Source organism: Pan troglodytes, chromosome 18 (genome assembly GCF_028858775.2).
Source record: "Pan troglodytes isolate AG18354 chromosome 18, NHGRI_mPanTro3-v2.0_pri, whole genome shotgun sequence".
NCBI classification, from domain to species: domain Eukaryota; kingdom Metazoa; phylum Chordata; class Mammalia; order Primates; family Hominidae; genus Pan; species Pan troglodytes.
Window position 1 is genome coordinate 98,836 of NC_072416.2, and position 11,531 is coordinate 110,366.

Sequence of the window (11,531 nt, forward strand, 5' to 3'; positions counted from 1 at the left end):
GGAATAAATAAATTTTCCTGATTCTCAAGGGCTGGTCACTCCTTTGCACTGAGCTCAAAGCTTCTCTGTAGCATGGGTCACAATGAATGGTAGCCCTGATAGCCTAGAGTAGCCTTTCAGCCTTCTCTGAGCCTCTAAAGACTGAGGATCCTTGGCATGAAATGGAGCAACTGATATACCCTTGCTTCCCCTGGGGACTCTCTTGCTCTCAAAAAGGCATCAGCCATCATCTCCATCTAGAGAATATACTAGCTGACTCAGCTTGACCAGCCTGTCTCAAAATGAGAATCTGGGTAAAATAAGTATTGAAACACTTCATTCCTTGTAGATTCACAAAACATATTAGCATATTAAAGACTATGAAGTTCTGCAGGAAAAAAAACCTATTTAACTTTAATCCAACATTGCCAAGTTTTATTTGACCATGGAAGATTTTTCCAAAACACTTACAAACAGATCAAGGACATTAATCTTTCATGAAACACTAGATCCCCAGGGTCCTCTCCAGCTACATCATTCTGTGATTTTCTTTTTTATTTATGATGCATTAAAAGATTGATCTCTATCCGACTTCCATTTAGAAATTCACCAGAATGTGCAAAGGCAGCAGGTAAAATTGCTGAAGGGTATTATAAAAATACCCTCCAGTGATTTTTGAAACTTAAACTGAAATATTTATATAATTATATATCTCAGTTTGTATATTATATATATATTGGTGTATGTATATCTATATCTATGTATATATGGCATTATATCCATTTTACAGATGCAGAAACTGAGCTTTAGAGGGGGTGAGCAATTGGTCCAAAGCCACACAGCACACAGGTAGTCATTGATAAAGGTAAAAACAAGAGTTGAAGCCTGAGGTGTAAGGACACAGAGACAAGTACACAAATGTTTACAAGTTACACATATGACACGTGCCTTTAACATGAATTTCTTGAACATTCATTTAGAGGTCTTACAATGAAGACATCAGAGTGGCAGCAAGTTCTGTTGGAATCAGGGGAGCGTGTTCTTCTATAACCCCCTGGCTAACAGGAAAGCAGACTGATTTGGCCCATGGTAGTTATACACTCCCATTGAGTCAGGGGCCACTTCTATGCACACAGGAGGTGCTAAAAATATGCTGTTGACTCATTGCCTCTAAGAGCAGAAGAAATGCCAAAAGTATAGGACAAGAGGCAGAAAAGCACATGGAAAAATGTCATAGGGCAGTCCTCTAAGGAAGTGTTAGATCCCTTTGAAATCTGTCCAAACACTTTCTTGTGCTGGGGAAAGTCAATTACATATTTCAAGCAACCCCACATGTCATACGAGTATCTTGTACGTGTTTGTGTACTCGTGTCTGTGAACTTACATCTCAGACTTCAACTTCTCGCTCCCCACCCTTATCAATGACTGCCTGCATGGCCTTGGGCAAGTTGCTTTCCCTCTTCAAAGCTCAGTTTCTGCATCTATAAAGTGGACATAATGCTACCTACCTCATGGGGTTAGTGATCACATTTAAGGAGCTAATATGTGGAAATTGCTTACACAGTACCTATCACATAATAAGGGTTTAATAAGTGTTTGATGTAATTGTTTTGATTATTACTACTATTACTAAAATAATAATTACTACAATAATAATGATTCTTATTCTCTATATTAGTATTATCTTTGAAAATGGGCATGAATTATGTCTATGTAACACTTTTGGCACAATATCTAGCATTATATCACACACAAATTAGAGAATTCATGTTATTAAGGATGAAAAAATATTTTTACTGACCCTTAAATTCTTCGTAAGTAACTGCAAAAGAAGCCATTATCCCAACACATGAAATGAAAAAAAAATTCAGTTCCTCTGGAGTTTGTTTTTGGAGGTAGCCACAGGATACCTAAATTTTTTTTCTTTTCAGAGAGATCGAGGGGCTCACTAGGTTGACCAGGCTGGTCTTGAACTCCTGGTCTCAAGCCATCCTCCCACCTCAGCCTCCCAAAGTGCTGGGATTATATGCATGAGCCACCACATCCAGCCTACCTAAAATATTGAATGCTGTTAATAAATCTCCTGAGGCCAGCATAAGAAGGTGATGGGCAAAACTAATGCAGGTATGTTTTTCTGGCTTTTTCATGTATTGGGCCAAACTTTGAAAAGCACTTACTATTAATGGCTAACTTGCAAAATTTGTGATTTATTAAAAGCAGATTTTAATTGTTTTACCTAAAAATAATAGGCCTCTGATCTGCCAAAGATGAAGATTTAATTTCTAGGTGTTCCCCACAATACCTAGAAACATCAGTGGAATCGATTATTAAACACTTTAGAACTATTCTCATCAAAGTTCTTTAATATATAATACAGCAAAAGAAAAGTTTCTTTTCTAAAGGCTTCTCTATACTTTTTTTAATAGTTGAATTTCATTTCTGAAGGCTCCTAAAAAGAATAGAATTTAGATCTTTATTAAAGAGGAAATACATTTTCCATGTTTAATTTAAATTACATTCCATCAGTCATTTGCAATCTTAGCCTACACGGAATTTTTTTTTTTTGGTAGTTTTTATGTTTGGGCTTTAGGAGGGGATTCCCAATAATCTCTATATAAATATTTCTAATCTCTATATAAATATTTTAACATTTCAATATAAATTAGTTTTTTAAAGCTATTTTATCCATAAAAATAATGAATTTGCATGGCTGAGGGTGAAATAATGTGTTACCAGGACCCCTCAGTTTTGGGGGTTGTGAGTAGATCCCATCTTCATGTTCCTCCAGCCCAGCCAAAGCCTGGCTCAGGTCCTCATCCCCCATTTGTCAGGAACCACCATCCCCAGGGATTCTATGTGCCCTGCCTGACCAGCGTTCTCCATCAGAGTTTACCAATCTTTTGTTCATTCCCTCAGAGCACAGCTAAGCAAGAGTACACTAATTTGAAAATTAACTCAAGCAAATAGAGGAACAATATCCCCAACACATTGCATTTTAACATAGGGTTTCCTGGACACACTGTTTCAACCCAAGAGTTGGGCTAATAGTAGGAGTTCCATCTGCTAAAATACGGCTGTCAGCTTCAGTGGGAAATTCATGAACGTCTTCGTAGTTTGTTTTTACGTTTCACTTGGCACTGTTTCTAAAATTTCCTCTGAAGCCAAAAAATAAGTTATTTCCCAGCACACTGGGCACTTTTCATTTATCATTGGATTGATTTTTGTAACTTGCAGTAGGAGCTGAAATCGACCAGGGGGTTCTTATCCAACAGACAGCAGCAAAACTCTTTGTGTATCTGCGTTCCTTTCAACAAGCGTGACTTCCTCAATGGCATCATTCGTGAGCGTAACACAGAGCTCAGCAATAACGTTTCTTCACTAACCCTACCAGGTATCCAACATAGGATGTTACTTCCTTTCACTGTTTTCCGACTCCTGGCAGATATTAATCATTGGGATTTGGGAACAAGGAAATAGAATTTCTGAGAATACTTGGGAATTCCCAAATTCATATGATTTTCATAACACTTCACTTACAAGTTTTTGAAAAATAATAAGTGACTATAATAACAAGCAAATAGTCGTTTTTTTCTGTAACAGGATTACATGAAAAGTTTTAGTAGTCTTCTGTTTTAAAAAGATATGATAACAAATGATGATTTATTATTATTATGAGCCAACATATTGTAACAAGATTATAAAATCCAATAGCATTAATAGAGAAAACATTAAAAAGAAATGAATATTATCACAAAATAAATGCTAAAGAAAAGTCCTTTAAAGATTGAAAGGTAACACCACAAATACTTAATGCTTTAATCATTGTTTACATGACATTGTTAAACAAGGCATCAATCATCCCCTCCAATACCATTTAAATAACATAACATTCTGATCTCCTGGCAAGATGAATAGCACTAGAAAGAAGCAACTGTCAAAATTGCCGATTTAAGGGCATATTTTGTTTCTAAAACTTGGCATTTCTTAGAAAACCTCTCATAGGATTTGTAAAACATATACTATGCCTATGAACACATTAATATTTATTTGCAGAAATGGTTCACTGTTAGCAGTGGACAAGGCCATGAACACACACTTGTAACACAGCAACAGATACAAGAAAGTCTGACTGAGGCTCCTTTACTGCTTCTGTCCTGTTCACCTTAACTTTCATCTCCACATGTCAGTGCTTCCTCATCTTGCTTGACTTGAAGTCAGTGCCTTTCTTCAAGCCAGTAAGTTCTCTATACTGACTATTAAGCTGTAATTTTCACAGGAAAATTAGAACGTTCCTTCCCATTTTCCTCATTTCTCAACTGATTTTTCTCAGAATTCAGAATCCATAAATATTGAAATGCCAGGAGAGAATTTCCAAATGGAAATGCTGTTCCCTTTGTCCATTTTCAGAAGAAACCGTAGGATAGTGTTATCCTTCTCTTCTCCAATTTTTTTTTGCCTGCAAACTTATGGTTATCACCTCTTTAAGTGAGTAGCTCACAATTTTGCCTCCCCTGCAAATGGTCCCAAAACAGTGAAGTGGGTCCTCTTTAGCTGTGTCTTTAGTACATAATCCTGCATTTCTGACCATATGCAGGGAGTGTGACCCAGGGAAGGATCCCTGACTCAATGGGATTTCTCTTGCTGTCTCTAGAATTTGAACACCGGAACCCAGACGTACAGAGGCTGGGAGCCATCGTGGTGTGCTATATTGATGACGGCAGCAGTGGGTGGTGTGGGGGCAGTTAATTGACAGCTACCTGTTGCTGACATCCCAGCAACTGCCTGAACCTCCTCTTTCCCAGTCATAAGATATCTAAGATTCTGCAGTATTCTTCATTAAATCCTAGCATGGTTTAAGCTAGCCAGAATTAGGTTCTGTTGCTTTCAATCAACAGAACCTTAGCTAATACATTGTTATTTCCTGGTCTTTGTTCCTTTAATTTTCCAGGAAAAGAAGGGAAAATGGCTTACTGGTTTTAAAAAGAGACAAGGGACAACATACCATTTATGCAAAATTTAGAAGCACTCAAAGGAAACTCTGGAAAGTTCCTGAGACATATATAGGTAGGATCAGCATAAAACTTGAACAGTGTATCTAGATCATGGTTGCCATGGTTGCCTTGACACAATGAACATCTGTATCAAGATCATATTTTCTTGGTGGGACAGAGAGAAGCACAAGGCGGGACTCACATTTACAGTAATCCTTGTTTTCCAGGGACCATACAACCCAGTTTGTCCAGAGCTGTTCATCTTAAGTTTGTTATCCCACCATAATTATAAATAGAACCTCCTTTTTCTCTCAAGAATATCCCACTTTGGATGATAATTTCTGTGACTACCCATTAAGAATATTTAATAACTATAGAAAACTGCTTCTCTATATTTTTTATATGTTTGAAACATTTTATAACAAAAATATCTTTAAAGTTATCACCTACACAGAACATAGCTGCCAAATGCTCCTACTCTGCTATTCTAACCATGAATCCCTCTGGGGCCCCTTCCTCCTACGGCGCTTGTGAGGATGAAATGAAATAAGCTCTATGAAGTGCCCAACAGTGACCAACACTGAATAAAATACAGCCACCATAGGCGGCCTTCCCTTATGTTCACCAAACTCCTGATAAGTTATTCGGTGATGTTTTAATCTTAATATTTTATGTAGATTATACATTCATCTGATTCAAAATGCAAAAGGTACAAAAGCGTATACAGTTAAAAGTTTCCCAACCCACTACCATTTATCTCCCTGGAGGCAACTGTTTCCAGATTTTTGAATATCCTTAAAGAATATCATATGTATGGAAAAGAAAGATTATATATTTATATGCATCTGTGTATGCATTTTCCTATGAGAGGCTCACAAAGTCTCCTTGAAGAGATATCATTATTACAAATACCCCTCAATTTACAATGGGGTTATATTCCAATAAACTTATGAAAATATTGTAAGCTGAAAATGCATTTAATACACTTAACCTACTAAATATCATAGCTTAGCTCGGCCTACCTTAAACACTCACATTAACCTACAGTTAGGCAAAATCATCTAACAGAAAGCCCATTTTATAATAAAGTGGGCTTTGAATATCTCATGTAATATAATGAATACTGTACTGGAAGTGGAAAACAGTTACAGCTTCTGCTGAATGTGTATTGCTTTCAAACTATCTTAAAGTTGAAAAATCATAAGTCAAAATATTCTAAGTCAGGGATTGTTTGTACTTCTACTTTACATGATGAAATTGAGCCTTGAAAAGATTAAGTGACTCGCCCAAGGTCACACTGGCAGTTAAATAGTGAAACTTGGATCCAAATTGTTCAGTCACTACATGTATTGTCTTGAAATTTGAAAAAGAGGAAGAGGAATTAAACTACTAAATTGAAGGACTATTTTAGGCATAGAAGAAGCAGATGCCTTCATGTCCAAGTGATTGTGAAAAGCCCACTTGCCCCAAAATATGTCTCCTGGTCATATGAAATTCCACCATTTGAGATTTTTACCTGGGGATTTAGAGTAATCTGCTGTTTTCCTAGAGCTCCCCTAAAATAGAAATAGAAAATTTTGGAAGGCTAAATATATGCTAACATTGGAAAACTCATTTTCTCCCCTTCGTAAGGCAAGGTACTGAAGGAGGGGGCCCTACGGGCCGTGCAGGGACATCCTGGAGGCATGGGGAGAAGAAACTGAAAGGCAAGTTTGTATGGAACAAAGAATACCGATCTCAGGATTCTCCCTTGAACCTGCCCTAACTTTGTTCAAATAGACTCAGCCACTGACCTGCTGTCAAAAGACCACAGCCAATCTGACTTGTTTTCAATATAATGATGAATATTGATTTGGTCCCTTCATCCAACATTCTCAGCTGGATCTTTTTTGACCAAGGATATACATTACTAGGTGAGTACAGGCAGTTAATTCTTCCACACGGGACTTCGGAGTTTCTGAGTTAACCAGAATCACCCACCTTAACATCTGCCAGTTTATACCCCAAGTCCTGACCAGTGCCCCCTACCTGCTATGCCTCATGTTTTCAATAGAGCATAAAATCAGAAATGAAAGATGAAACATCATAGCCAATATCACAGAAATACAAAGGATCCTAAGAAACTGCTAGGTATAATTACACACTAACTAATTGGATCATCTAGAAGAAATGGATAAATTCCCAGACACATAAAACCTACCAAGATTGACTCATGAAGAAATTTAAAAATCTGAACAGACTAATAGCAAGCAAGGAGGTTGAATCCGTAACAAAATGTCTCCTATCAATGAAAAACCCAAAACCAGATGGCTTCCCAGATTAATTCTACCAAATATTTTAAGAAGAACTAATACCAGTCCTTCTCAAACCCTTCCAAAAAGCTGAAGTGGAGGGAATACTTCCAAACTCATCTTACAGGGCCAGCATTACCCTGATTCCAAAGCCAGACAAGAACACTACAAGAAAGGAAAATGACAGGCCAATATCCTTGATCTACATAGATGCAAAAATCCTCAACAAAATCCTAGCAAAGCAAATTCAATAGCACATTGAAAGAATCATTCACCATGATCATGTCATGGTTCAACATAAGCAAATCAATACATATAATATACCATATTAGAAAAATAAAGGATAGAAACTATATGGCCATCACAATAGATATAGAAAAAGTTTTTGACAAAATTCGAAACCCTTTCATGGTGAAAAAAAAAAACACCCAACAGATCACGTATTGAGGGACTGTATCCCAACAAAATACAGGCCATATATGACAAACCCATAGCTAACACCATAATCAATGGTGAAAAGTTGAAAATTTTCCTCTACCATCAGCAACAAGACAAGGATGCCCACAGACACCACTTCTCAGGGTAATTAGGCAAAAGAAAGAAATAAAAGGCATCCTAATAGGAAAGGAAGAAGTGAAACTGTCTCTACTGACGGCATGATATTGTTATATATAGAAAACCCTACAAACTTCACTAAATAAAGGTTAGAACTCAACACAAAGAAGGGAACAATAGACACTGGGGGACTCCAAAGGTGGGAGGGAAGGATGGTGGGAGCAAGGGTTGAAAAACTACCTATCCATTACTATGCTCACTGCTTGGGTGGTGGGATCATTAGAAGCCCAAACCTCAGCACCATGCAATATACCTGTTTAAGAAACCTGTACATCTACCCTCCTGACTCTAAAATGAAACATACAATATTTAAAAAACAAAAACAAATAAATAAAATTTGAAAACTGTTAGAACTGAACTGATAGGTGAAATCAGTAAAGTTGTAGGATACAAAATCAACATATAGAGCCTTGAACACAGCAACATCCAGCTGTCTGACACGAAAGTCTCAGGGGCAAGAAAACCTCTATATGAACTCAGAAACAATGAGCTAAGTTGTGTTTATGTCTGAAAGGATGTTAAGAACTTCATTCATGTTACATCAGAGCCAACAGAAAGAACCAACAGGAAACCTGTACCCAACAAACATAAATGACAAGATGAAGGGAAAGCAGAGGTAAGGGCTTATCTTAGAAAGGGTAAGTGATTAGCTCAATATACAATACAATGTTTGCTCCTGAGCCAAAAATTTGTACAATAATTTGGACATTACTTGCACAACCAGAAAAATCAGCCACTCATTAGGAAAATGTGTTTCTGTATAAGTCTTAGGACTCAGCTATCTATAATAACATGAAAAGACAATATTTTCATCCAAAATGAGTATTTTTGTTTGTCTTGGCTTGTTATTCTAACGTCAACAGCCTCTAAATAAACTGTTGAAGTACATGATATAACCACCTCTTTCTCCATCTTTCCCATTGCTCCCATAGGGTTTCAGTTGTGCAATTTCACCATTAGCAAAGCTTTTTGCTGAAATCTGGCTTTTCAAAGGGAGAGTATCCAGAAACAAAAGATGCTGATCTGGGAGCCTCTTCCTAATAGAACTGCTGCTTCAGTTTAACTTGAAAAAGCCCACACCCAGTTCCTAATGACAAACATCTGAACACCGGGTCTTCCCCTGAGCAAGACCATGCTATGCCTCCTGCTCGCTCTGTTCTATAAGCAACCCACAGATTGCTCCCTGTGAAGAGGAGCCTGCAAGGGGAGCAGCATTCCACCAGACCCTGATTTAGCAAGATATTTCCATATCATTCCCCCAACCAGCTGGAAGTCCTCCACTGCTCTTGTGTAAAAATTTAACTCATCTCACTGAATTTCCTGATTTAAAAGTCTAATTCATTTCACCAAAAGTGTGACAGAAGGAAACCAAGTACACCATCTCTCTCTTACCAAACCAAAGCTATTGCATGTGCATTCTGGGGGGAAAACATGGTCAAAATATGTTATGGAAGGGGTGCCAGCCCAGTGTCATCCTCTTACTATTGCCATAGGATCTTGGCTGATGGCATCAGAGGAAAAACAAGTTTATCGATTACTTTCAACCATTAAGCTCACTCCTCCATGAAAAATATGTCACAAGTCCAATGTCTCTTATTAAAATAAGCACTGCAAAATATAAAGGAGTCACAGTTTTAAAATGGGACACACGTTCTCTAAGCGGTGAACCACGTTAGAGGTGCACTGTTTACATTGTATAAAGTCCCCTGGAGCCAGGGTTAGGAAGCGCATCTGTTCTTTGATGTTCTGGGATGAAGGAGAAAGGAAAATGTGCTGCCAGAAGTGAGTGGGAAGGAGCCCATGAGATAAAGGAAGTAAATCCATTTGCTGATTGCAATAATAATGGTAATACACGAAGCTATACATACATACATCTATACATACATACATACATACATACATACATACATGCAAACTTTCACATTTTTTAAAAAAAAGAACTTAAGGCTTCCACTCATGTAATCAGCCCTTATGAACTCTCCTGATTAGCTGCAAGGAAAATCTTCCTTTCTCCTCTTTTTTGCACCATCCTGGGCTCCCTTTTGACTTTTTTTTTTTTAACTTATAAACGAACAGCTCATATTCTGAAGTTTGTAGTCCCCTCCCGCCCCCTCTCTCTCTATACGGCTCATTTACATTGGCAGCTGTCGTGCTGCTGGGCATCCTCAAACCCACAAGTTTCCCTTTAATGTTTGAGCAGACAAACATCATCATGCACTAGGCACCACTGTGCCACTCAAAATGCTTTTTTGTTTTTTTTTTTATTGCATCTGAGAGAAATCTCAAGGTTGCAAACCTGGAGTCAGAATTGTCTCCATGTGTCTCAGTGGGAAGAGTATCGTGTGAAGAAACAAGTTGATTCTACTAATCAAAAGGAATTTTTTTTGATATCAGGTCATCCTCTGAATGAATTTATATTACCGAGTGGAGGGTCACATGAAGAAAATGGTCAAACAGCACCACCTAGAGCAAGAGCTGAGAAGTGCAGCGGAGCCGGGCTGTGTCAGGAAAGAAAAGCAAGCTGGGGCCTGGCTCAGCGCTCTCCCCTCTGCTCCTGTCTGCATGGAAAGATTAGGATGACAGTGGCAGGAAGCCTGTGCACCTAGTATGCATCACTTGAAGGGAACACACAGATTCCAGTAAACAGTTGGAAGGAAATGTTAATACCAGGCTCTGCTAAACAATATCAAATGAGTCCTAGATGAGACAAGCGACTTTCATCAAAGTTTCCTGATACCTGAAAAGACAGCCCAGGGGATCCTGCACTACATGTGGTGTATGTAAATTAAGCGGGTTTTTTTCCCCTTTGTAATCAAGGCTCATACACAAACAAAATCACACTTTAGAAACGGCCTATTTCAACTTGTAACTAGCTTGCTTTCAGGGGCTCCAGGTCAAAAAGAAATAGAGCACAAAGACGCTTTCTCCTTAGGGATCATACACAAATTCACTCTGTCCGTTTCTTTCCCACATGGAGCAACAAAGCCGTCAGACCTCTCCATCCACACATCGGGTCCTTCCTGATTAAAGTGAGATAAATCACAGCCCTCTCTCTCCAGATGGCAGGCGACAAGAGGGGGATGCTTGCCTCAAGAAGTCTTCCCCATCCCTCTGCATTCATGCAAGCCCGAGCGGAGAGATGCAAGAAATTACGGATGCATTTTAATTCCCCAGACCCTGCAATTAAAAATGGAAAATTTTGGCCACGCGTGTTGGCTCATGCCTGTAATCCCAGCACTTTCAGAGGCCGAGGTCGGTGGATCACCTGGGGTCAGGAGTTCGAGACCAGCCTGGCCAACATGGTGAAACCCTGTCTCTCCTAAAAATACAAAAATTAGCTAGGAATGGTGGTGGGCGCCTGTAGTCCCAGCTACTCAGGAGGATGAGGCAGGAGAATCACTTGAACCCGGGAGGCAAAGTTTGCAGTGAGCCAAGATCGCATCACTGCACTCCACTCTGGGTGACAAAGGAAGACTTCATCTCAAAAAATGTTTTTAAAAAATGGAAGTGTTGTTCTTTCATTTGTAAATGTGTTTTGGTAAAAGAGGGGCAGTTTAAGCAACCCTTTCTATTGTCTACATTGTTAAAATTCATCCGACATGGACTCTTGACTCCGTTTTGCCTGGGCAGACCCAATTCAAGCATTTACAACAGC

General features: G+C 38.6%; 1 protein-coding gene across 1 annotated transcript in view; it reads right to left on the bottom strand.

Annotated features, from left to right (window-relative positions):
- LOC134808793 (phosphoglucomutase-like protein 5) overlaps positions 1 to 10,087 on the bottom strand; it is an 86,966-nt gene extending 76,879 nt beyond the window's left edge. Inside the window, exon 1 of the mRNA XM_063797574.1 lies at positions 10,013 to 10,087. Within this exon, the coding sequence (XP_063653644.1) occupies positions 10,013 to 10,087 (75 nt within the window). The remainder of the gene's footprint in view (positions 1 to 10,012) is intronic.
- Positions 10,088 to 11,531: the final 1,444 nt, after the last annotated feature.